The sequence below is a fragment of the Acomys minous genome (genome assembly GCF_964271855.1).
Source record: "Acomys minous genome assembly, chromosome: 9".
In the NCBI taxonomy this organism is placed as follows: domain Eukaryota; kingdom Metazoa; phylum Chordata; class Mammalia; order Rodentia; family Muridae; genus Acomys; species Acomys minous.
Window position 1 is genome coordinate 54,111,683 of NC_140490.1, and position 27,454 is coordinate 54,139,136.

The 27,454-nt window shown below is 39.9% G+C and overlaps 1 protein-coding gene across 1 annotated transcript in view; it reads left to right on the forward strand.

The window, feature by feature from the left end:
• Positions 1-27,454, forward strand: part of LOC311605843 (uncharacterized protein) — a gene marked incomplete at both ends in the record, with an annotated part of 342,410 nt that overhangs the window by 187,998 nt on the left and 126,958 nt on the right. Inside the window, 2 exons of the mRNA XM_084796705.1 lie at positions 19,504-19,586; positions 25,645-25,769. Of these exons, the coding sequence (XP_084652831.1) occupies positions 19,504-19,586; positions 25,645-25,769 (208 nt within the window). The remainder of the gene's footprint in view (positions 1-19,503; positions 19,587-25,644; positions 25,770-27,454) is intronic.

Genomic DNA, 27,454 nt, shown 5'->3' on the forward strand with positions numbered 1-27,454 from the left:
TTGTAAGTCACAGAAAGCTTCAAATTTATTTAATTGGGATCTTTGTAAACAAACAAACAAACAAACAAGCCAGCAACTGATACATTCTTCCCCCCATCTCCCCCGGATCCTCTAGCCTTCTATTTCTTTCCCTTCCTCTTTCTTTCCTGCTTTCCTTTAAGCCTTCAGGTTGTCGCCTTTTTAGTTTTATTTACACACAGAATAAGCCATCTGGTAGCTATAGCACTGAGATTCCTAAGCAGGCCTAGATGAGAAAATTCTTCTCCCTGTTAATTGTAGGTAACTCTCCTACTACTAGTGGATTTTGTACCCCCCAAAAAGTCATTGTCATTTTTTTTTTCATCTTGGGCTGATTTTCTAGGGTCCTTTCCCATCCCTCACAGTCCATTACAGCATTTCATTTCGTTAGATCCGCTTCTGTCTCAGAGTCACGTCGCAAACCGGCTGGCACGAAGAAAGCGTTAAACAGCCACGCAGGTCTGTAGATTGGATTTGACAGCCCTGTGATGCAGAGGCCTGCCTGGGCCCACGGAGACGCTGGCTGACAGCCCCTTACTGCTCCTGGGAGGAGGGAACATGTGGAAGGAATTGGTCTTTTCCTTTTCACAGTTTTGTCATTTCCTCTGCAGGGCAGCCCCTGACCCCTCCAGAGATTCCGACACCCATCAGGGAAGTGTTCCCACTGATATAAAGGAAGTGGAGAAGCAGTTAATGCCAAGAAAGGAGGGAAGAGGGCGTGTCAAAAAGACGTGGGGGACAAGGAGATGAGACGGGCTTAAAATAAAACGTTTCCAGCAGGCTAGACCCTGCTGCACTCTTTCCTTTGGACAGCAGCGCTCACTGATCTGTTGCTGTTCAAGGAGCCAAAAACACTGCAGGGAAGCTACCTCAGAAGCCCCTATGCTCTGATTATCTCTCTCTTTCTTTCTCCTACGTGTGTGTGTGTGTGTGTGTGTGTGTGTGTGTGTGTGTGTGTGTGTGTTATTTCTAAAGCAGAAGTGGCAATAAAAACAGATGTGTCACATGTAAATTGTAAAATATAAGGTTGGAGGAGAAATATAAATAGATGTTTGCTGCCCTATGTCAGGACAGTGAGTTTGTGTTTGTGTGTTTGTGTGTGTGTGTGTGTGTGTTTCCCATTATAGTATGTAGGTATACCACATTGCACACCATACTGCACACCACACCTGGCACACCATAACTTGATATTTCAGGCCCATTCATACACTCAGTGTTTTGGGTGTCCTCACATATATGCTCCATGTTGATTAAATAGTCCAGTAAAGAAAAACAAGGGCTGAGGGCTAGGTGATACTCACACTGGCTTGACACCTTTTTCTGGTGTGTGGTCATAGACCATTCCAAAACTCCTAGGATTATCTGTATTTTAGGAATGAGGATTAAGTCAGTTTTGAAAGCAGGGTTGTGTTCTGAGAGACGGACTGCTCGGCACTTTTGTCATTGTTAGAATGGCAGAGTGTATTTGCATGAGCCAAGATGGTTGAGCCTCTTACACACCTGGGTAGTGAGGGAAGAGCTAGCATCACTTACAGTTCCTGTCACTTACCAAAGGCTTGTTATGTGGTACACTTTTAACTATTGGGAAATGCTTTCCAGAATATGCATTTTTCTAAGAGCACTCTTTAAAGAAGGGACAATATATTACTTCTCCGTGTCTTATGGATTCGGATTCTATTTTATGGCTATGTATAAGGTATATATGTTCCTTGATCTTTTCAGGTGAATGTGCTTTTGTGCAAGCATGGTATGTATGCGCGTGCGCGCGCGCGCGCGCGCGCGCGCACACACACACACACACATGCATACACATATAGTGTATAAATATATATTCAAAAACCACTCATAAAAATATAATCTCCTGAAAATAATATTGTTTTCAGTCAGTTTCTTATTTAGTCTGTGCCTCAGAATTAGACAAATGTCTAAAATGGGAGCACACAAGCGGATATTAACAACAAATCATATGGCTTTGACTCTTGCCTGAATATGAGCTACTGTGATTGACCTATCAGGGTAAGAAAATACGAGCACTCTGCAATAGCCTTGGGAGCAGCAGCGTAGGCAGAGTTACCGTGGGGCTTTGATGGGACCCACTTATCTCTGTCTTTACTATTTAATCTGAGGTTCCCAGGAGTACTGATAGCTGAACACAGATGAAAGGTGAAATAAGGAATGGTGGGGATAAAATACACTTTCAGCCTAGTTTTACTAACACAGGAGTCATGAGGAAGGGAACCAAGACTGGCTGGTGAGGATTGGCCTTTGAGTCATGACAAAGTGGCTGCCAGGCTGATGGGCCTCGCAGTCGCTACAGTTGGCATCACTCTCTTTTATGTCGGGCTCTTGCTGCAAGCCCACAGAAGGAGGCATCTCGTCTGGCCAGTCTTTGGCTCTTCCCAAATTGATAAGTGAGAGACAAATGAGACTGTGAGACTTCACATGAGTAAGGGGCATCATTTTTTAAAAATCTATTTACTAAGTCTGTCCTGTGTCTCTGTGTACGAGTGTGGGCATGCGCAAGCCACAGCTGGCCTATGGGGGCCCAACAACAACCTTAGGCGTTATCTTTGCCTTCTGCCGTACTTGAGGCAGGGACTCTTGCTTCCTGCTGCAAATGGCAGGCCAGCTGGCCCTCAGCTTCAGGTTATCCACCTGTCTCCACCTCCCATATCTAGGATTTTAAAATTTGCAGCTTATCACTTTCTCCTTTAATAGATCCTATTAGGGGTATCAAGTCAAATGACAGTTTGCTCATAGATCCTAAGAGTTTTCTAATCTTCAAGTGCGTGTGCATTTTGAGGGTTTTATATAGGTCGGGTGACGTTTAGCTCAGTTCTTTTCCCAAGAAAATATCAGATTGTCCTGATGCCATTAGCTCCAAATCATCTTTCTCCCATCTAATGGGTTCTGTACCTGTTTTTTACTTTTTTCTTTTCTTTTTTTCTTTTTTCTTTTTCTTTTTCTTTTCTTCTTCTTCTTTTTTTTTTTTTTTTTTTTTTTTTTGGTCTTTTGAGATAGGGTTTTTCTGTGTAGACTTGGCTGTCCTGGACTCACTCTGTAGACCAAGCTGTCCTCGAACTCACAGCGATCCGCCTGCCTCTGCCTCCCGAGTGCTGGGATTAAAGGCGTGCACCACCGCGCCCAGCATCTGTACCTGTTTTTACAACTAGCAGTTGGGCACGATTCTGCAGACTGACTTCTACTTTTCCCACTAACTTCATGCCAAGCCTCTCACCCTGCTAAATTCAGAGTATTGATTGTCACAGCTGAGTAATGGAGCTTGACACCACGGACAACGAGTTCTCTCATTTATTTTTCTTTGTTGAGATGATGTCAACTATTTTTTCATAAGAATTTCAGAAGAATCTCGTGTTTTCCACACCAAGACTACGTTACTGTGTTGATAGTCTTTATTAGATCTCTAGTCCAGTTGCAGAAAGGGGTATCTTTATTATATTGAGTATGTCTTTCCATTTATTTTTAGTACAGCATGATGTGTTTAAATCAATAAATCAACGTTGTGTAATATTTAGTCCAAAAATTCTGTCCAGTTTTGTGAAGCTTATATCTTAGCATTGTATTTTCTGTGCAATAATTGTCAATGGTTCTATGTTTTAATTTTTGGTTTTAGCAAGTTCATTGCTAGTGCACAGAAATGTGATCTTATATATGTGGGGTTTTTTTTGGTAAAAATTTTGTGTGTATTCACTGATAATTTTTTCATTGTTCTTATGTGTGAATATCACGTGTATATGAGCAGGTACCCTCAGGGGCCAGAAAAATGTGGCTGGTCCCCTGGTTCTAGAGTTAGTACAGGTGAACAGGGGCTTGGTTGTAAATTGCACAATATGGGTGCTGGGAACCATCACGGTTCCTCTGCATGAGCGTCAAGCTTTCTTACCTACCGGGCTGTCTCTCCAGCCCTATAACTTGAAATGTTATGTTGAGTATCATGTTATCTTCTAATATAACAGTTTTCTTTTTTTTTTTTTATAGTACAAACATCATACTTATACCCGTGTGTCACTGTAAAATACTCATTATTGGCAGAAGTCCCTACACTACACTAACAGCAGTACTGGGGAATGTTTTTATTATGTATGTCTACATACGTACGTATGTTGTAGTGCATGCATGTGTTTGCACACAGGTGCTTCCCTGTGCATATGCACAAGAAGGCCAGAGACCAATGTCAGGCACCTTCTTGTCTTCCTCCATTGCTCCACACCTTGTGTTTTGAGACATGGTCTCCCAGTGAAATGGGAACTTGCTGTTTCAGCTACATTGGCTTTGTGCTCCTCTTCCTGTGTCTGCCTCCCTCCGTGCTAGGGTTACAAGCATATGCCACTATACCCGGATTTTCACACAGGTGCTGGGGATGCATGGCCTTTAGGCTCTCAAGCTTTCACAGTTTACTCATGGGGCTACCTCTCCTGTCCTCTTTGCTGTTTTCTTAACAACGGAAGCATTCAATTTTTCTGGGACACACACACACACACATACACAAACACAAATACACACTAGTTTCTGGTAAAAACTGTTGTTTTTAATCAAAATGAAGCATTTTCTGCTACCACACATACGTTTTGAATTCCATAGAATTTTGTTTTGTTTGATTAAAATCAGATGACGTACATAAGTGAGACGACTTGGATGAGAGAATCCACATTGCACACCCAAAATAAAATGCCACAGTCTCCTTGTTCTTTGTGTGTGTGTGTGTGTGTGTGTGTGTGTGTGTGTGTGTGTGTGTTAAGGATTTCAGTTTGCTCAGATTCAGTCCTGCTTGTTTTCTTCAGAGACACCAATCCATTGTCCTTTACTATGTTTTTTCTTTGTCTGGGTTTGATTTCTAGGTTATAGTAGCTACATTAAATGAGTTAGTGTATGTGTCCCCTCTACTTTCCAGAACCAGAACAGGTTGTGTATTAAATATGAAATGCCCCTCACTGGCCCATGCGCTGACTGTTCAGTGCCTGCTTGGTGCCACTGTGGGGAGGCAGTGGAGTTGTAGGAGCTTGTCCGTAGCTGAAGGTGGCACTCTGCCGTAGCCATGACTTGAACCTTTGCAGGTGACTCCTGACCTGGTTTTATCTCTACTGCCCCATGTGCAGGGTGGACAAGACTCTCCTGCACTACACACTCTGTCTGCCACGGTTCTTCCAGAGTACAAGGTGCCAAATGACCACGCACTAGAATGCCAGAAATCCTGAGCTCAGGTGACCCTTCCCCCATGTAAGCTGTTTAAGCCAGCTTTGTCACAGAGCTCCTAAAAATAACTGATATGTAGACTTCTGTGAGATTGAGGATCCCTCTTCTCTCTAAATGTTTGGTAGAATTTTCAAGGAAATAGGCAGAGCCAGGGGTTTTATATTAGTAATTCAACTTTTTTAAAATGGTTACAGAACTGTTCAAAGTTCCTGTTTATTCAAAGCCAACTTGATCTTCATAGCAAGCCCCAGGACAGCTAAAACTATACCCTATTTAAAACACACACACACACACACACACACACACACACACATACACACACACACACACACACACACCCCACCCCAAACCAAAAAAACCCAAGCCAAAACAAACTTAAAGCCAACCAACCAATCAAATAAACAACCAAAGTCTGGCTTGACCATGCGCTAGTTAGGTGGGAATTGGTTCATTTTTTCCACGTGTGGGCAAAACACTGTTAGAGGGTTCCTAATTTCTCTTTAGTGGCTCCCTTTTCTTCCTGGTACTTGGGACCTGAACCTTCATTCATCTTCTTTGTTAGTCTTGCTGGTTTATCTGCTTTATTGTTTTTAAAGAACCAACTTTATTCTATTGTTTCTGCCTTTCCATTGATATCACACTCATTGATTTATATTCATATTATGATCATTTTCTGCCTTCTACTTGCTTTGGATTTTTTTGTTGTTTTTCAGGTAAGACCTTAGATGAATTATTTTCTTTTTTCCATACATAAAGATTTAATGCTATAAAATTTCTTCTCAGCATGGCTTCAACCCATCCTATTGATGTGAACTTTATTTTATTTATTTATTTATTTATTTATTTATTTATTTATTTATTTTTGGAATTTCCATTAAGACTTTCTCTTTAAACTACAGGTTACTAAGAGTTGAGGTTTCAATTGCTAGCTGCTAACAATTTTTTCTTCTTTACTTTGTGTTTTGGATCTCTAGCTCAGCATCAGTATAATCATGGAACATGTTCTGTATGATTTCAACTATTCTAAGTTTGATGAGGCTTGCTTCATGGTCCAAAATGTGTTTGAGAATTTTCCACGGGTACTTGGTGGAAGCTGATTTACATATGTGTGTACATGCATAGATTCTATTTATTGGCATGGTTTGTCAGATCAGCTATATCTTTGTTGTAGTTTAATCATTGTGTAATTCTATCAACTGGGGAAAGGGACTGTTAAATTCCTTAACTATAGTTGGTAATTCATTCCCTCTTCATCCCTATTTTTGCATTGTGGTTATTGAAAATCCACTATTTCTCCATAAATTCTTGAGACTGTACCATTTTATTGGCACATTGATAATTCGGTTATTGTATAATGTTCTTTACATGTAATGACCATTTTTACTCTGAATCCTTTTTTATCTTATAATAACATACTCAATCCTGAATTTTTTTAACTATTGGTGAGTAAATGATTCAATTTTTCATTTTTAAACTTTAATTTAGTCCACTGAATAATCATTATTATGTAATAACAGTTATTACACAATCAAGGAGGGCATTTTTCAAAAGCTCATTTTGCCAGCATCAATCTTTTAATTGAAATAGTTAGACCATACATTTAAGATAATTATTAATATGGCAGAGAATAAGACTGACATATTACAGTTAGTTTTCTTGTTGCTTCTTGTGCTGTTGTTTTCATTCACTGGCCATGTATCAGCATTTTTGTCAATATTAGGCTGGTTAATGGGCAGTGGTACCACAAGACTGCATTCCCTAACATCCTCTACGTCAGCTTAGTTTATTCAAGTATGTTCCATAATGCTTGTGCAATGACAAAATCACCCCACAGGTCATCTCCTGTCTATCATCAGCATCAACATCCGAATGACAGTGTGCATGTGTGGCATCAGTTTTGCCTCTCTGCATTTTACCGTTTTGAATCAGTGCATACCTTGCTTCCATTCTAGGCCTCTTGCTCTTCCTCTCTTTAAAATATCATTTTCTTGAATAACACCTGATACTATAACCTTTTTCTCTTTCTTTCTTTCTTTCTTTCTTTCTTTCTTTTTTTTCCTGGACTTGTTTAGGCCAGTTTAGGCTGGCCTAAAACTCAGAGAGATTCTCCTGCCTCTGCCTCCCAAGTGCTGGGTTTAAAGGTGTTTTGCTCTTTATTTTGCTCTGATTATCAAATATGACTTCTGGACTCATAAGAGAAAGGCTAGTGCAATATACATATGTTGATGCCCGAAGCCCTTCCAGTTTCCTTTCTTCCTTCTCGGTGCCTCATGGTCCCTTCACTCCCATTCTCTTTATGTCTTAATCACTCTTCAAGGGTAGATACTCTAGTGGCATTTCCCCCTTAAGTTTCCCTTCATCTGAGAATATATTTTCTCCTTTATTCCTTAATGATAATCATCACATAAAATTTATGGCTGAGAAAAGTTGGCAGTTAGAATGTGAAAGATGCTGACTCATTTCAACCTGCACGATTCAATTTGTGCTTCTTGGGAATTTCTGGGAATGTCTAGGAGGATGAGGAGCTTCCATGCACTCGGGAAGACTTTCTCATTGACCTATAGATTATGTCTAAAAGTGTTGTTCAATTGATGATTGCCTAATAGTTTTTCTTCTGTCTTTCCATTTTGATTACTAGTTAAAGTTTGTTTTGATCATATGTGTTCATCTGTTGACCACATGAGGTTGAGTGTTGACAGGTGGTCATGGGGCTACCCCCTTGTTATTCAGTATATATATATATATATATATATATATATATATATATATATATATATACACACACACACACACACACACACACACACACACACACACACATACACACACACACACACACACACACACTACTGAATTGAGGTATCAGTCTAAGACATCACCTATTCCTCTCTCTAATTTCCTAGTATCAATAGTAACTTAAGAAGGTAAAATAATTCATTATTCCAAATAGCTTTGACTGTTCTAAGTTCAGTGGAAGTGCCCATTGATCATAACCAGGAAAATCTCACAGGCAGCATATTAAAATTTCTGGATTCAGAGCAAAGAGTTGCAGGCTATTCAGATGAGAGCCAATAGGCAGTGGTCAGATGCTGGGGGGATGAGAACCGTACAGGTCAGAGGGCCAGGGGAGGGGATAGGGTGGGAAAGGGCAAATGGGAGCAGGAAGATAAGAGCAAGGGGATTACAGTCGAGATGTAATATACATAATATAGTAAAAATAATGTTTAAAAATTTTTCTGTATTCCTTCATTGTATATAAAATGGAGAGTTTAATATTTTTAAGACTGGGGTTGGGAGTTGGTTTTCAAAAGAGGATAACATCTTCTTATATTTGGCAAAATTGGGAAATGTTTAAAAGGAATAACAAAGTATATCCATTTTTATATTATGGTAATATTTTATCAGGTAAGGCATGTATGCATGAATCTTATATAATATTATGGATGAAAGTGATTCAATTATTAGTAACGTGTTGGTAGACATTCTCTGCTGGCTATGAAGTTTATAAACAACTTGTAGTAAATAAATAACATGTGCAAATGTCCTTGAAAACTGAAATCTATTGTGTAGGTGTTTGTTCTTTTTAACTAACTGCAGAAGTTTGTAAGTGTCACTCAACTCTGCTTTGTGTGCTCATACAAGTGGGAAGGGTGTGGGTTCCCTGGGTTTGATATGTTGAACTTAAGGATGGCTTCATTGTATTCTTGCTTCTAGTTACATTAGACTATCCTTAAATATTAAACCATTAAGCTTCTTCACATTTCTAGGAAAACAGTTAATAAAATATTAGATACATTCTATCGTTTACTAAACACCTTGGGTGCTCAGGAGAATAATGTAAGTTAAACACTCAATGTGTCAATACTTTTGTCAACTGTAACATTTGAATTTTATTTTATTTTAAAGATTGTGTGTGTGTGTGTGTGTGTTGAGGGAGGGTGTGCCCACCCAAGTGTGTGGATATTAGCAGAGGCCAGAAGAGGGCGCTGGATGACCTGGAGCTGGTGTTACAACTGGTTGCAAACCACCTGACATGGACACTAGGAACTAACCTTGGGTTCTCTGCAAAAGCAGCAATCTCTTTTTAACTACTGAGGCATCTGTCCAGCTCCAACTGTTAATCTTATTTTCCTCCTGAAAAAAAAAAAAAAAAGAGAAGACAGGAAGCTTGTTTGTTTGTTCCTTTACACTGTGGCACATGCTGGCATACCTATAGAGGGTCTTCACAGTTGCCATTTATTGGGTCAGATTGTGCTAATAGCACAGAACGCTGTCAGCTTCTATTTGTGTTTATGTAAATCCTAACGCACTTGCTGGATAAATTTTAGTTAGATGTCTGACAGTGATTTTGAACTCGGTTAAGCTGTTTGTTGTCTTAACCAGCACATTTCTAAATTTTAAGAGTCAGTATTTTTGAAGCCAATAAACAGGTTAGTACTAGGATTTTAGCCCATGGCTGCAGCCATGGTCCTTGTAACATGCTGCTAAGATTTTGTAGTTTGTTGCTTATTTTTTGGCCTTTAAACTGTTCATTTGTCCTGTGAACTAGATTATGTGCTTCTGACTGTCAGTTAGCTGAATGCATTTCAAGTCAATTTACTAAAATAGTCACTGTTAAGCGGTATATTTGGACAGAGTTGACACCTTTGACATTTTCTAAAATGGCAAAAATGGCTGTATTTAAGGCTATGATTTATGAATGTGGTGTGCCTCCAGAACCTCAATCTCATTCTGGATTTTAGCTTAGCTACCAAAACTCCTTCCACTAACTGCTGAAAGGGCAACCAATTAGTGCTGTGTGATCAGATAGTTCATGGTGGATGGACAGACAGACTTTTACACAAACACAAACTCATATTATCTATTCAAAACCAGTGACCTTATTGCTCCTTACAAAGGCCTCATCTCACAAGAGGAGGACTGGGGTGAACACAGAGGACATAGAGCGAGAAGAAGAATAGGTCAATGGGGCAGCCGTGCTGTTATGAAGCTCGCATCCCTTGGCATAAATAGGAGACTCAACTTACTGTGATTTTAAAAAGTACGCCGAACCTTCAGTTGTCTTCTAGATTGCTGGCCTCTATTAAAAACTTCTTAAAATAATAGATAGGTTTAATTCCTCAAGCAAAAGAAAAATGATGTCATCGTAAAGATTTTCCTTATTTATTATATAGATGAGTCTTGACTGTGGCGAGAAAAGGAGGCAGATCCCATGTACTGCAAGTTTTAAATGTACCAGGCTAAGGTTTACTTAATTGGAACCTCCAGGCAATAAAGGAGCCCTTTTTAAAATTCTGTGATTCTTAATATGCTAAATAATGCAAAGCTTCCCTCTTGAAGCATGGGACACACATCTGGCAGCTTAACATTTAAATTACAGGGGGAAAACGCCTCACTTCAGTTGTAATTTTCTCTAAGAAAAGAAGAGGAAATGTAATACGACTGAATTTAATTTCTGCTTAGATTTCCATCTTGTCTAATCGCTGGCATTTTTTCTTGGTTCTTTGTATTTATATTTTTACACGTACTTTCTGTACATTTTATTAATCTTGAATTTAAGATGCTTCTCAGCGTCAGAGTGCTTAAAAAAACATGGTGTGTTTTACTTAGCGAATTGTTTTGAAATATCTGTCAATTTCAAGCAATAAAAACAATAGGATAGAAAATAAAGTGGAAATGGAATTTCAGAGACCCATAAAAATGTTTCTGACAGGAAGCGAGCATTTTTTCAGTGGGCTTCCCTCTCAAGGTCTAATTTTTTTCTCCAGTATTAATGTTTTCTCTGTTTTGTCATTCTCCGGCTGTTTTTCATGCAAAAGTTATTATGAGCAGCATTCTTTCTTTGTATTTCTCAAAAGGACAGTGTCAGGTCCTTGATTAATTTTGCAAAGGTCATTTGGAAAAACCATTAAAAACCATGGCAAGTGAAAAAGATTAGTATACAGGGAGAAAATACACTTTCATAAACATATGCATTTATATACAGAGAGGGTACTGTAATATTATACAATTTTGACAAGTGTTTTCCCTGTGTTCCTCATGTATTATTAAAAATATGACTGCTCCATTTATTTTGTCTGGGTGACACTAGTTGACATACTCCAAAGGCATCTGCGGGTTAGTCTTACATGTAAACATTTTATCTTTTCCTCGATGTGAGGATGTGTTCTTTAAGTTGAATGCTGTTCCATAAAATAAAGGGGACTTGCAAAAATAATTAACCTACATTTGTGTTATTAACACATAAAATGGACCACAGGTAGCCCAGACAATGGTATGAATTCATTTCAATCTTTTAATTAAGATATTAAGTAATTTTTCCATTTCTGGTTTTAATTATCACAGGGTAGCTGATATTGTATTAGATGCTCTAATATAATTCACCGTAAAACTAGAGAGAAAAACCAAAGCTACTGCTAAGGGTGCTGATGTCAAGCAACACGACTGTGACTCTTGAGAACAGAGACATTTGTGTGTGAGTCCTCACAGGTGAGCTGTGTCCCCCTATCCAGGACACATATTCCAGCTGTGCAGCACTGACATGCCAACGCAGCCATGGCATCCTCCCGAGCTGAGAAGAGAGAGCTTGTCTTTCAGAGCAGCTGACAAACCTAGAGCCTGCAGAGTGGAGCTGGCAGCAAGGAGGTGCCAGTCTGAAGTCTTGCCTTGTCCGGGGCTGAGAGTTGAACAGGACACAGCCAGTCTTAGACCAATGTGGGCATTCCTGAGTGGCTGTTCCCTGTGGCCACCGTGGACCTGCTGTGGCACAGTAGCAATACTTGAGTAGGAACAGGGAGAGTTCAAGTGCAGCTGGAGAAGTCATGCTAATAAGTCATTGTGAATGTGATAGCAATTTCAAGTCAAGGCACCCAAAGGCTTCGTTAGGAATAAAGGCTGCATCCAAATCGTCCTTAGACCTCTTTGAACAACCTATAGATCATTAGCAGACAAGTTATTCTTTGAGATTGGTTGCAGCTAGGTTAGGCAGGGCTGGGTAACTTTGTGATTTTTATCTAATGAGTTTAAACATAAACACAAGTAGGTGAACTGCTTACTACAAAAAAAAAATACTGAAACCTATCAGAGGAACATAACAGAACCCAGTCCTCTACGTTATCTAGAATGGAAGTTGTAGCAAATAGACATGTAAAGAAACAGGAAAATATAAACTATATTTGTAAGAAAAGGAACTGTATATAAAGATAACTTCAATATGGTTCTGTAATTAAAATTAATAGATAAAAATATTTAGGAAGTCAATCTAAATATATTTGCAAATTTAAAGAAAATATTGTCTTTATAAATGAATAATTTGGATGTTTGGTCATAGGCAGAAATAACCGTAGCCCCCCAAACAAACAAACAAACAAACAACGGAATCCAGGATAAATAGAGGGGATGAGAATAGGACTGGGAGGAGAAAAGGATGTAAAGTGAGTAAATAAATTAATGGAGGAAAAAAATAAACGAACAAACACTAAGTAACCAGACACAAAACTGAAATTCTAAGCCTACTGTAAGAAATTCATTCACTAAGTTTAACAGTGGATCAGAATAGCAGAAGGAAGGGCTTGTAAACTAGAGGCAGAACAATAGAAGTCAGCCAATCGAAAATGTCGAAACACGAGTGGAGAAAAACCTGGAGAGACTAGAAAACCCTTCAGGCAATATCACACAGAATAGTAAGAGCGAAGAAAAATATACTTTAAAAGTAGACACAACTTAGATTCTGTGTTATTAAAATAAGAGAGTAAGGCTGGGGAGTTGAGGTTGGATCTGGGACGAATTGGGGGGGAAGGGTAGGGAGTGAATATGATAAAAACACATTGTATGAAATAAAGATTTGATGACGAAAATACATTTTAAAAAGTGGTTACTGAGAATTCCCCAAATTTGAAAAAGACGAAAACCAAAAACAACTCACAGAGTTGAACATCCTCAATTAAACTGAAAGCCAAAAATGCAAAACGGAGCCGTGTATTGGAAACACCATGACTGCCAAGCTGAACCTCCAGGGTGAAGTGAAAATCCTGACAGTGAGAAGCAGGGAAAACCAACATATTCTAGAAAGGAAACAATGCGACCTACAAAATGGCTGACATGAACTCACAGGGGTTGGGACAGAACGGACTAAGCATGCTCAAGGCCCAGTTAGAACACGCCCCAATTCCCCCTGTGGCCGCGAGGTTATCTCCCATTATTAGCTGATGGGAGGCCAAAGGAATGGTTTCCCTAAGAGGATAGCTCCTCCTAACCATGCTCTGGGGCTCTGCAAGTTGAAGGATTCGTTTTTTAAAAGATTCAAATTTGGGTGGGTAGAAACCGGAGATGGGGGAGGGGGAGCCAAACCCTTCCCCGTGGGGCTCAGGAGACTCTGGGGAAGAGGAAGCAGAAGGATGGGAGGAGCCAGAGGGGGCTGAGGATGCCTGGAAAGTGCTTTCAGACACAAACAGAACCGCCACACATAGGCGCTCACAGAGACTGTGGAAGCTTGCCTAAGGCTCGCGCAGGTTCAAACTAGATGGCACCCTGTGCTGAGTGCAGAACACGGACACAAGCCCTCATCCCCAGCCGAGAAGCTAGCTCCAATAGCTTGCTCAGTAAACAGTAGTTGCTCCCAAAAAGAGTCATAGTGGAGGCACTATGGGCAGGTCCTGTGCTGAGGCACAGTGAACTTAACGGTATTTCTGTAGTGTTTTTTTTGTTTGTTTGTTTGTTTTGTTTTGTTGTTTCGTCTTACCACTTTTTTGCTTGTATATTATGGTTTCCAATGTGGTGTTTTGTTTTACATGAATGCGTGGGTTTCTTTTTCTCTGCCCCCCTGCCCACCCCATCTATCTCTATCTTTGTGTTTGTCTATTTGTTTTAGAAAGAAAAGAAAAGAAAAGAAAATTAGAAAGGTAGAGAGGATTTGGAAAGAGCTGAAGAAGGGGGGACTGATTAGGATACATTGTCTGAAAAATTGTTTTAAATAAAAAGTGGCGTAGCTACGTTGATACCTAATATTAAGAATCTATACTTAGATTTTAAGCTAAAGACAAAAAAGACAACATTTAAAGATAATTTGCAATATGAAGCAGATGGCAGAGATTGAAGACCCGTGCAATAAACATACAAACAAATGAATCTGAACAAAAATAAAGAAAAAGATACATGCTTTGGAGAAAATGTTCATAAATGCCTGTTAAGACTATTACATGGGCTGCACATTTTGCAAGACTTGAGGGTATCTTTTTTTTTTTACTTGTGGGGGTGGGCACATAGGGGCTCACATTTGTCAAACCCTCTGAGCTATGCATATGAAATACGTATAGTTTAAGGTATATAAATCATAAGTTAATATTAGTAATTTGAACTTCAAAGCACTCATTAGGTTGAAGTGTTCTGAAGCTAGTCAGGTGTCACACGTGGTGTGCTGACACAAAGGTGCGGGAGACTGTCATCCCAATTGTTGAAGTTGCAAGGAAAAAGTTGTCCCCAGTCCTTGTCTTTCACCGTAAGCACACAGCATAGGGCAGGAGCACAGAGGTGAGAACACGCGTGGGGAGAGTTTGTGACGAACCGTAGCCCTCACCTCCCATCTTAAACTATTCATTCATATTTTGTCTACACCGCTAATGATGATAGAAGCTCTCGACAGAGTTAGAGCACTTGCCCTGCCCACAGTTTTCTTTAAGCTGGCCCAGAAAGCTGTGGCCAAACCGCAGCTTTTGGGTACAGTGTTCTTTATTTCTGAGCTTTCCTGTGTCTTTTCTGTCTATTAAAGTTATCATTGCTGATGCCCTCATGGACTGTGGTGTGCGGGGATGGGGAGGGGAGACCCGCTGTATCTGGTGTTAGTGTGGTCACTGAAGTTGCTCGGCTTTCTCAAGCTGACTCCTTTCCAGTGGGGGCACTTGTAAGCTCTTTTAGACATTCCTTTCCATAGCATTTACCTTCCCAGGACTTTGGCCTCTCTTACTACGCGTTTTCTAGAACCAGGTACCTGGCAGTCTACATCTAACTTTGGTCACTTCGTATATGACTCTACATGGTAACAAGAAGAAAAAAAAAGCAACTCAATCCAACCAGCAATACGGAGCATCAGAATAAGTGAAGTAGAAAAGCAAGCTAAAAGAAATAACTTGTGTTTTATAACATTGGAAATTTTCTCCAGTAAAATGTACTGTCAAAAGGAGTTAATAAGAAAATTCTCCTTATACAGTGTATAGTGCATGCACACAGTTGAATGATAAATAAAAGTTGCATAGCTATGGATTAGTCAAGAAATAACAGAAAAATAGAATAAAAATAAACCTGAAGAGGCAATGCCAGCAGCAGAGGCAATGTGAAACTTAACATTTAAGATTTTCAAAGCTCTAAATTTTTTAAGAAGTGAATTTTAATAAGAAAATATTTAATTTATTGCAAATAAATTTATTGCAAATATGTGATAGCAATATTACCTACATGCAGCAAACCAGACAAAGATTTTATATACAAGAGGGACATATAAAAGTTTGGTGGTAGAGGTCAACTTCTCTGGTTATACCACAAACCAGTAATTCAGAAGTGGTCTATTGGTGGCAAGAATTTGGAGAAATGGATTTTATTATATAGTTCTTGCATGCATGCATGCATGCATGCGTGTGTGTGTGTGTGTGTGTGTGTGTGTGTGTGTGTGTTTGTGTGTGTGTGGCTGCATGTGTGTGTTCCTGTGCCCAGGTATAAATGTGCATATGGAGGCCCAAAGTTAATGTGGGGACATTTTCTTGATTCCTCCATCTTATTCTTTGAGGTGCAGTCTCTCAGTTGACCAACATCTCTCCAATACAATTGGTCTAGCTAGTCAGCTTGCCCCAAACAGTCCTTTGTCTCTGTTGAGATTGCAGGTAGGCACATAAGCCCCCACCTGCCATTTATACAAATGCATGCACCTGAAACACAACATTCTCATGTGTATGGCAAGTTCTTTGTCCACTTAGCCATATCCTGGGCCCAAAAAACCAACCTATTGATGGTTATTGTAGTTGCTACCTATAATTCCAACATTTGAGATCCTCCTAGGCAGGCTGATAATGAGGAAGAAGGCTTCCTGGACTATATAGTGAAAGTCTGTTAAAAGTTACAGGAAAAGCTGTTTAGCATCATGTTACTATTTAAGAAGGCACTGTCTTTGTGCTAGCAGTTCCAGAAAGTACATACTACTGAAATGATCTTATTGCCTTGATCGTTTGGGTAAAAGAATAAAAATAAGTTAGGAATGAGTGCGTGAATGTTGATTGGAAGAGAATTGTTCAATAAGCTGCATTTCCATGGTGCTATGTATGGTAGTATGCTAAATGCAGAATACAGTAGAGCTTCAATTTCTGATTTAAAAAGAAGTTCATCAGATATTGTTGAATGAGAAGGAATGGAGCCATACAATAGTTTTGTCCTTTATGCACTTATTCAATACCTATGTGCATACCTTCATATACATGTGTGCCCGGGGTATGGAAAACAGGTCGGCAAACACAGTGTGGCTTACATGAGCAGGTGGAGTTAGGAAATCCGTGACTCTGATATAAAACTTGGCTACAATATGATAGAGACCAGGGGGAAAATCAACTTAAGGAAACTGACAGGTTCATGTTTTGGAAAGATGGCTAATTTCTCAATGAATTAAAAATAGAGGCTTGTATTAAAGTATATGATATGATTGTATTTAAGCTAAAAGTATCTGTCTATTATCTATCTATCTATCTATCTATCTATCTATCTATCTATCCCCCTACTTTGCATTATAGAAAAGGCAATTTTGTGTGAGAACCAAGAAAATGTTAGAATTTTAGGTTTCTATCTCTTTGATAAGTACTTTACTTTCTTAGCTTACAGAGTTTTTATATTTTCTGAAATATTAATTTATTATTTATGGTATGTATGTATACCATATGTATGTATGTATGTTTGTATGCATGTTTATATGTATGTATACATTATAATCAGGTGCCCATGAAGTTCAGAAGAAGGTGTTTAATCTTCTGATAATTGTGCGTCTACTAATACATGTGCTGGAAGCCAAGCTGTGGTCCTCTGGAAGAGCAGAGGACATTAACTAGCCCCGATATTACATTTTAACTTAAGGAACTCAGAAATTGTCGCAGGTAGGTGGAGATTTAAGGCTTTGTCCAAAAGATCTTCTGCATTTATTCTTTACAAGTGTCATATGTTAGAACAGAGATTATCTGGGTGAACCTAACCTAAAAAGAAGTAGAAATCTATCTTAGGCTTTTAACAGCAAAGCAACTGGAAACTCAAAGATAGAAAAGGCATGGCTTGAGTCTGTCATGATGGATTAAGGGTTAAGACCACCTGCTGCTCTTCCAGAGCATGAGAGTTTGGTTCCAAGCACCTCTGCCAGGTGCTCCCAGCCACCTGTAACTTCGGGTCCAAAGGATCAGACACCCTCTTCTGGCTTCTGTTGGCGCCTGCATGGTATATGTGTGTAACACACCTGTGCACTAATAACCAACATAATGGTTGGGACTCTTAGAAAATACTACAAAAATGGAAAACCTCTTCTATTAAATTTGTTTCTTGTGCAACTATATAGTGAGAATTCAAATCATAAGTCTTAGAATACTCATACTGAAACCTAAATAAACATTTTGCTTCCCACATCTTTCTCTTCTCTTCTCTTTCTGGCTTGACTTTGGCCATATCAAATTTACTACTAAGAAACTTGGTTTGAGACTCCCAGGAAAGAAGCTTGTTCAAGGGTTTAGGTGATCTCATCTCACTAAACTGAAGTTTCCAGTCTCCAGGAGGTGGTCAGAGATCACTTTTCCTGGTATCTGTAGCTGGGCATAGTTAATGGGGGTGGGCTCAAAAAATGTTATAAAACTCCATGTTCCCCTATAATCAGCCACAAATGTCAAGGTGAGGGAGAATCAAGAGCCTGGCGGGATTGTCCTTGAAGGATCAATGGTTTGGTCCCTATAACATGCGGCCATGTCCTAGAAGTTTGACACTATTGAGTCAATATTTTAAAACACTGTCCAGGGCAACGCCAAGTGGCAGCTGATAGGAGAATTCAACACTTGGAGAGAATAAGTAGGGTGGGAATCAAGGATGGGGTCTCGATATTTGTTTCCTTGTAGATGAAGCTGTTAATCACTCCTCAACAAAGATATTGCTGTTCCAAGGCGCCATGAGCTCCAGAAGTTTCTAGAATAGAGATTTTTTTTTTTTAAAAAAATGAGATTGTGGGGTGAGGCATTGATTGACACAGGGGTTTGCTGAGGTGAGGTTTCCAGTTGGTGGTGTCAGTGGCATACGCTGCTTTGGGGATAGTTTTGTTATTTATTTATAATTATTGTTTTTAGCTTAAGAAATATTTGCTGAGCTGAGCATCATGGTGCACACTTGTAGTACCAGAACATAGGGAGGCAGAGGCAGGCAGATATCTATGAGTTCGATGCCATCCTGGTCTACAAAACGAGTTCAGGACAGCCAAAGCTATGTAGAGAAACCCTGTCTCGAAAAACCAACAAATTTTAAATTAAATTAAATTAAATTAAATTTTTGCTGAGAAAGGACCTAGTGTATAACATTGCTAGATTCTATTAGGAAAAACAAAGATGAACTAAACATATAGCCTCTAAGGGTGTAGAACAGTGCTCTTAACTAAGCATGCTTCATCCCTCAAGAGGTGTTTGGGCAATGTCTAGGGGTATCTTTGGTTGCCTCAACTGAAGAGGATGGGATAGGGATGTAGACAGAACTTCTAGAATTCAGAGAGTAAAAGCCAGGAAGGCTTCTAGCAAAGCTTAAGACAGCCGACAGTAAAGCGCTCTGCAGCCCAATATATCGGTAGTATCAAAGCTCAGAGACCTTCACTTTGAGTGAGAAAACTGTGTCAGGCACAACTGCTAGCTTAGCATCTCATGATAGACCATTAATGAGAGGGGCAAAGGGGTGGATTTGGAAATGAGATCCCGGAGATGTGCCTGATGATGGAGAATCTTTCCTTAATGAGGGCAGAAAAGCAGCCCAAGACACCTATACTTATAAAGTAATCCTACCTTGTGTGGTATATGGACTCACTCTATATGAGATTCCTACAGTAACTTACTTGAAGCAGGGGACATGGACCAGAGTGGCACCTCCCTCTTGGAAGGATGTCATTAGCCCATACATGTCAGGCTTTGTATAAGCTCTTATATGTCAGTGGGGTGAGATTATATCACCTCTGAAGTGAAAAAAAATCTCTATAATCTATTTTTCACACCTTTTTGTTTTTAATTCTAGGGAACATTTCTGATAAAATTGAACCCTGCCCCAGGGACTGTGATCTTGGCCTCTTCAAAGGAGTCCATGACTTACACACTAAGGTAAGAGGAAGGCTAGTACTAGAGAGACAATGAAAACAGCAATCACTGATTATTAGCTCTGATTTCTTAGAATGCATTTCCAGGTTGAAGGTAATGTGTTCTTCAAAGCAGGTTTTGAAGTGTGGGACATGCTAATGAAGCTAACGTCTGGCAAATCAACAGAGCCAATACATTTTTACTATATCCACTTTGGACTTCTCCAAGCCATTGAGAAGTTTAGTTTAAATTAGTCTTGGTGACTTTCCATCTTGAGAGGACAATGAGAAAAGTGTTAAGTGGACTTACTTGGTTAGAGCTGCCAGGAAGTGTGTGAATAAGCTATCTCATGTTTTTATTATTTATATGTTTATTGTATACAGTGCCAGGACCAACTACATACTAAGCTATCACTATGCCCACACTTCTAGACCTAAGAAACAAACTAACCCCCCAACTCAGTAAATTAATTCAAATCAGGTAGCCTGGGTTTCAGAAACATTGGCCAACCTATCTTTAGTGATATTGTGAATCTAGGTTTTAGATAACTATTTCTAAAATTTATTTTTATATAGAATGAGTAGTTTTACATATTCCAACAAATTTAGGCTTCTTATAAAGTTGAAGTAGCTGGCCATGGTGATATATGCCTGTAATCTCACATTAAGGAGACAATAAAACAGGAGTTTCTCTGAGACCACTTGCTCCCGACCTTTTATATTTATTATAAGCTTATCGCACTATAGCTGGGCAGATTCTCAGCTATTTTAACCCAACGATACTGGCCTACGTCCCACCATGTGGCCCTTACCTGTCTATTTTAGTCTCTACTCTCAGCATCTGCTTCTTCCTCCAAATCCAGCTGACGACTACTTTGCCCCAGCTTCCTTCCAAGAGTCCCTGTCTCTGCTGGAAGTCCTACCTCCTTCATTGCCTTGGCTACTGGCACTTCAGCTCTTTACTTAACCAGTTCAGAAGTTGATGGAGAACAATGTTTACAAATACCAAGGCAGGAGATGCTTAATGAAAACCGACAATACCGAAGTCCAGCCTGTACTCAACTCTCTGGGTATAGAAACCAGCATTTGAATGATACAAAGACAGTCTTTATGCAGTTCACAAAAACAGCACTCCAACAAGACAGAGTCAGGAAGATCACTAGTTTGATCTTCCTGGGAAGACTACATCCTTAGGATAGAGAGAGGGGAAGGGGAGGCAGAGAGGAAGAGGAGGTAAGGACTGGGGAGGGCTGGAGGAAATTCAAATAAATTTCCTTTGTGGTCTTGTTACTTATATAAAGTTTATCTGAGTTATCTTAATCATCTTAATTCTCCACTTTTACATCTAATTAAATCTAGTCATGAGGGGAACAAAGATTTTTCCATCCACCGTGGACCAAATGTGTAACAGTCAAACTGTGAGAGTTGGATGTCACCTAGGACATAGCCATCTTGGTCTGAACATGTAGTTCAGACAACGTTAAAACTGCATGCCTAGGCATTATTAGAGTATGTTTACTTGATCAACAGCTGCATGACTGAGAGACCAGTGAGGCGGTCCAGTGGGCAAAAGTGCTCACCATGCAAGCCTGGTGACCCGGATGTAATACCCAGAATCCTAAACTTGGAAAAAAAGGAGCCTACTCCACAGAGTTGTCATCTCATCTTCACGTATGCACCATAGCATGTGCTTTGCCACCATTTGTACACGCAAACACAATAATAATAAACGTTTTTTTTTTTTTAAAGGCTGATGCTTCAAGGGATAAATCTACTGAAGCAACTTTTGTGGCTTGTTCTTAGGACTAACTTAAACATCACATTTGTTTCCTTTCATCTATAAATATCAGGTCATCATTTAGCCATATAAATGGCAGGTTTTAATGTACATGTGGCTAATTATAATATTTAAAATTGTGGTAGTTTCTCTACTCTAGTTAATGTTCAAGGGGAAAAGCTGAGAGATTAAAAAAAGAGATGGATGTAATATACGTGCATATATTACTGATTATATATATATATATTATATATATATATATATGTAATGCCATTGATTTAAAAATAATGACTCCTAATGATACCCTACTATACTCAGTTCAGCACAGTATTGAACTATGATCAGAGAGGCTCTCTTCTGATGAAGATGGAAGCAAGTACTGAGACTCATTCCTAGACAGGGTAAAGAGAGACCTTGGAATGCACACACACACACACACACACACACACACACACACACACACACACACACACATGCACGTGCATGTGTGTTAATATCAGCAGTGACCGAAACAAGGGCGCATCAGGTTAATTTGCTTTGATTCCTGTGTGCACCTGGTGTTTGTTGTGATCTTATTAACACAGGCATCTTAGCCTCAAATCTCCCCCCCCATCTTAAAAAAAAAAAAACAAAAAACAAAAAAAAACCAAAAAAAAAACAAAACCAAACCAAAAAACAAAAACAAAAGTCTTCAGACACCGTTTCCTCCTTCCGGGGCCACCTCCTTTGATGAGAACAATTCCTTTGCCCGTCCGTCATCTGGCCAGACGGCCAGGTGAGCACTCTTCCCTACAGATTGTGCTCAAAGTCCTCGTGAGGCGTCTGGGAGGCGGGACTGCGGAGTGGGCCTTCTTCACTGTGCTGACACAGAAAGGCTTCTCTACAGCACTGTGTCCCTGGGCTCCGAAATGTCAGCCCTCTCTCCACCGGGATCCACATGTCCTCACCCTTGACCTCGAGCCCAGGGGTTTAGGGAAGGAAAGATGACCTCGGGGCCAGAACATCGGAATGAGAATACAGGAACTCTAAACTTTGTTCTTCACTGGAGATGGAACTAGACGGCCTAGAGGTCATGAGCTCAGGTGACCTTGAAGCCTGGTTCCTTCCTCTATTCTACACTGCTTTCTAAACGCCCGCCCACAATAAAGACACCAGAGACGGGGCTAAGCACCCACATCACCGCTATACCACACACCATACTGTGCAGATTCTGAGTATACCTTAATATTCTAAAACATCTGAGGCTGGAGAGATGGTTCGAGGATTAGGAAGACATACTGCTCTTGCACAAGATCCGAGTTCCATTCCCAGCACCTGTCTCAGGTGGTTTACAACTGTCTATAACAGGCTGCAGGGGGTCTAACAACTCTGCCTTCCATGCATATCTGCACTCAAATGTGCTCATATCCAGACACATACATTTAGACATAATTAAAAATAAAATGAGGAAAAAAAAATAAAAATAAAATGAGGTAAAAATAAACCATTTGAGGCCTAGTGCATTATCCTAAAAAGAATTCTATAAATATAAATTTATATTATACAAATAATATATTATAAATAATAAAATAGCTATAATACAATATTTGAAATTGTAAATATACAGTATGATATTTAATATTTAAAACATATTTATTTTATGTCTATGATTTCTGTTTATAAAGAAAGTCATAATAGATTAGTTCCACATGCAATTATAAGAATATTTAAGTCTGAGCTGACTTTCATTAAAAGGAGATGTGATCTGTGTAAGACAGATAGTGTCTCTACTTCTAACACTAAGCCTTCAGTTAGGTCACAAGTTCCTTAATGCCTCTATGTCCCTTCTAATTCCCTCAACCTCCGACCCTAGGTAGGAGAGAAGATTAGAAGGGACAAGGGATGTTGACCTTTTTAGACTTAGTGCCAACTGGTTAGTGTCATTGAGTTCTTTGGGACAATACCAATCTCAGTCGTCAGGATATCTAGCAGGCTAGCAGAACCAGCAGCCTTATTTTTCCATCAGTCTCCTGGAAGTGTCCTTCTCGCTGGGCTGTGGTATTTATCCCCTCTCAGAGTCCTCAGAATTAAACTAACTCCAGCTGGCAAAGACCACGCCCCTCTCTGAGGCTGTTATCAGCAGCAGATAAACTAAGGGAGCCCCATGTCAAACACTTGGGATTAAAACAAAAAACATATTTGCATAACATAACTGAGTTTTTAAAGAAACTGAAACTTTCCACTACAAATGTGTTCACATTTTTTTATTTGAATAAAAAAAAATTTCTTTGTTCTTACTTGGGGGACTTTTTAAGTTTTAGAATTTGTCCATATATTTCCTTATGACTTCACAGCTGGAGACAATGTTCATTATTGCTAGTTGTAATGTGAGTGAAATAACCTAATAACTATTTCTTGGCCATCTTGAGTATCATTCTAGGTGTTGTGAAAGACCCAGTGAGATATACCAAATCTCACTTTTGTTATTAGTTTAGTTGATACACAGAACAGATATTCATAGACTAACCAAGTAGAAAGCATGTGATAGTCTCTAGAATAAACCATCTGCATTTCTGCGGGCCCTGGTGCTATGTGCGGAAGCCTAATCAATAGACGAGATATTGGTATCCATTTCAGCTTCCTTTTATATTTATGTATTAATTTTATGTGTATGAGTGTTTCCTGAATGTATGTCTTTGCACTATGTGCATGCCTATTCCTTTGCAGTCCCTTAGGACTAGGGTCACAGATGCTTGTGAGCTGCGATAGGGCTTCTGGGAATCAAACTCAGGTCCTCTGGGGGAACAGCCAGTGCTCCTCACTACTGAGTCATCTCTCCGGCCCCCCTTTCAACCTTCTATCAAGGAGCATAGACTAAGACAAGAGATTCATAAAGAAGTAGAGTCAACTTACAATATAAATGGCTACAAAGACATATGGGACAATTCAAAGATCTCATATTTTTCTCAGGAATTTTGACACTCTTCAGCTTTCTTAGCGATGAGGTAATTAAGAGCATCAGTGTGAATAATCTGATCAGGACTATTTTTATTGTTGCAAGAGCTCTACGGACTAAGAAAGATAAAAGGGACCACAATAAAAAGTATTTCAAGTTCATGGCTGTCATAGCCGGATTTGGGTATTAAACTAATCAAACCAATCAATTCCGTATAAAAGAAATAAGCCTCATTGAATTCACTACGGATTTGATGACACATTGACTCCACCTGGGTTTCTAGAGTTTTTTCCTGGTTACTGCCACCTGCCAACCCAAAGCTGAACTCCGCAGTTGCAAAATAAACTCTGAGTTATGCTGAAACATGGATCAGCCGAGATCAAAGAATTTCAAGTAACTGGCCCCTAGCAAATGACAATCTAAAGAACAAGGAAGGGAAGTTTCTAAGGAAACTGTTACAACCGCAATACCCAGGCTTTACTGGCCTAGCCTGATGCTCTCCAAACCACTCTTTAAACCTAGCATTTGTACTAAAATCTCCTGGGAGCCTCCCATCCGAGAAACAGAGGGAGGTGGTTTGGAACTTGAGGTGGTTTGGTAGAAGCGGAAGAGAGGACCCTGATGCGTTAGATGTCCCCTACCCTACTTTCTTCCATAGCAGGGCTCCCAAACATCACAGGTTGAAGGACAGATGTCCAGACCCAGCTCCATGGTGCACGATACTTTCAAATTCTAATAAATTACTATCATAGACGCTATACAAGTCCTGAGCTTAAGGTTATGTTGACAGGAGTCCTAGGTTATGAGACTAGAGTTGATGGAGGCAAAGCTAGTATGCAATGAATGGCCTCTAAAGCAGGGAAAGGAAGTGGGCAGGACTTGTTAAATCCTTGTTTCCTGTTTTTGAAAGCCAGCTACTTCCTTTTCTTCTCTACAGACTGGGCGTTTATCTCTTTTCAAATATCTTTTGCTAAGAACTGCTAAAAGGTACAAAAGGCACATTCCCTTTTGTTTCTTTCTTTCTTTTTTTCTTTTTCTTTTTTTTTTTTTTTCATTTTTTAACTTAAAGCCAAATCCTGATTGCATGTACTAGCATGATCACAGTTATGTTTGCCTTGTCGTTGTAAGGACAGTTACAGATACCGTTTCACGTGCTTTCACAGGGGGAACACCCGGTGCTCTTGCCCTTATGCAGAGAAGACTTAGGAAGGAGAATACCAAGTGCAAAGCAGTGCAGGAAGTTTCACTAAGCTGTTTTGTAATCTGCGATGCCATAGGTCATTCCAGAGAAAGCCCTCTTGAGTCTAGGTGAGCATTTCATTGGCTATTAATAAATACTTCATTTTGTAATTTATTAATTCTCCTAACAAGGGTGAGAGTTTGGCTGCCCATTCTGTGAAGGGAAGATTCACTGTGTGGAGGCCTGGAGAGCCTGGCGATTACTCAGAGGATATGTCTTACTTGGAGGAACTGGAGCAACATCGAGTTTCAGTTTGGTGAGTGACTACCTTCTGCAGTTTTAATTCTTTTTATTTAAACTCCTTCACTCCAACAAATCTGTCTTTGCCATATTCTCTTTTTATTTATTCAGGCCAGAAACCCTGATTACGTACTCAGTGTAGACTATAGCATACAAACCCTGGCCTGCAGATGTTCACAGTTCAATGAGGAACGTGGGTGTGTGCATTAGTCTGTTAGGATGGATGGCTTTCAGAAATATTTTCACAAAGTGCCACATCGAAAAGATAATGACCAAAGTTGCTAGAGAGAGAGAGAGAAAAAAAAGATAAGGTCACTGAGAAAGTTGGAGTCAAGCCTTAGAGAGGAGCCTGGACTATAGATACAGTGGCAGGATGGTAGAAGTGGAAACTGAAAAGTGAACTGGGCTGTGGTTGTGTGGATATGCTGAGATGCCTCAGTTCACCTGGGACCCAGGAAGACGCTAACTGTTGCTGTTATTTATTACGGCTCATGCTCGTGGTTGTATTTGTACAAACATACGTAACACGTGAAACAAGGTGGGGAAGCGTTGGGAGTAGAGGCGCTCAGAGGGAGTGAACACAGGGTTTTCTAGTGATGTGTTCATCTAAGAACCATTGCAGAAGTGTGACACAGGCATCAAGATTGCCAAGGAGAAGAGACAGGAGAGCCAGTCAAGGTCAAGTGTTCCCTTCACTGCTTCTCTGCTCACCCCAAGGCCTTTTCCTTGAATGGCTTTCCCATTGGGCAATACGTCTGCCCTGTGGTTTATTTACCCAAGTTTACTCTCACTCTTCCACCCGGGGCTACTGGCTTGAGGTCATAACATTAACTTAAATCGCATCATCAAGTCACATGTTCAGTAACTCCTTCTGGCATTCAAGGACTATGCACATTCACTCATGCTTTCTAAAAGTGGCAGGACTGTGGCTTCCAGGTTTAAGAGTGCATTGTTTTCTGTATGAAGGCCCTGATTCCAACTTGGTGTTTGTTCTATAGAAGTGAGTGCTGGGCTTCACCTCCATAGATTCATATTCGCACATAGCTCTCCGAGAAGTGCCATCCTCGCGATCCCACCAAGTCTTTTATTTTTCCTTCCTGCAACCTTTGTAAAAGCCTTAGTCTTCATATAACTTTCATTTTGGCGTGCCTGAAAAAGTGGAGCACCAAGTTCTGCTGACAGGCCCAAACGAAGCTGATCACACTCAGGGTGTGTGGCTATGGTAATGTCTAAATGAGTAGCTGGACTTGGAGAAACACTTGCTTAAGTGGCCCTGTTTGAATAGCGCACCTGTGCAGATCTCTCTCTCTTCTCTCTCTCTCTCTCTCTCTCTCTCTCTCTCTCTCTCTCTCTCTCTCTCTCTCTCTCTCCCTCTCCTCTCTTACTCTGTTTTGTTTTTGTTTTTGTTTTTTTTTTAACACTTTTTAAGTGTGTTTCCGTTTTATGCTCTGGAGCCTTGGATGAGCCTAGTCTTGCCTTCAAATCACCTTTGCTCCAGTCCCAGTATAAAGCACTCCGGTTCTGCTGCTGATGCCAGTTTCTAATAGTTACGGGAGCGATGCCTACGTTTGCTTTTTATGTTTCACTTTTGCTCCTTTCTTGTCCGGACTACTCGATTTTCACATGATTCTGAGCTACTTTGTACTCACTGTAAATTTGGCTGGAAGCAGGAAGCAGCAACCGTGCCACACTTTGAATGGC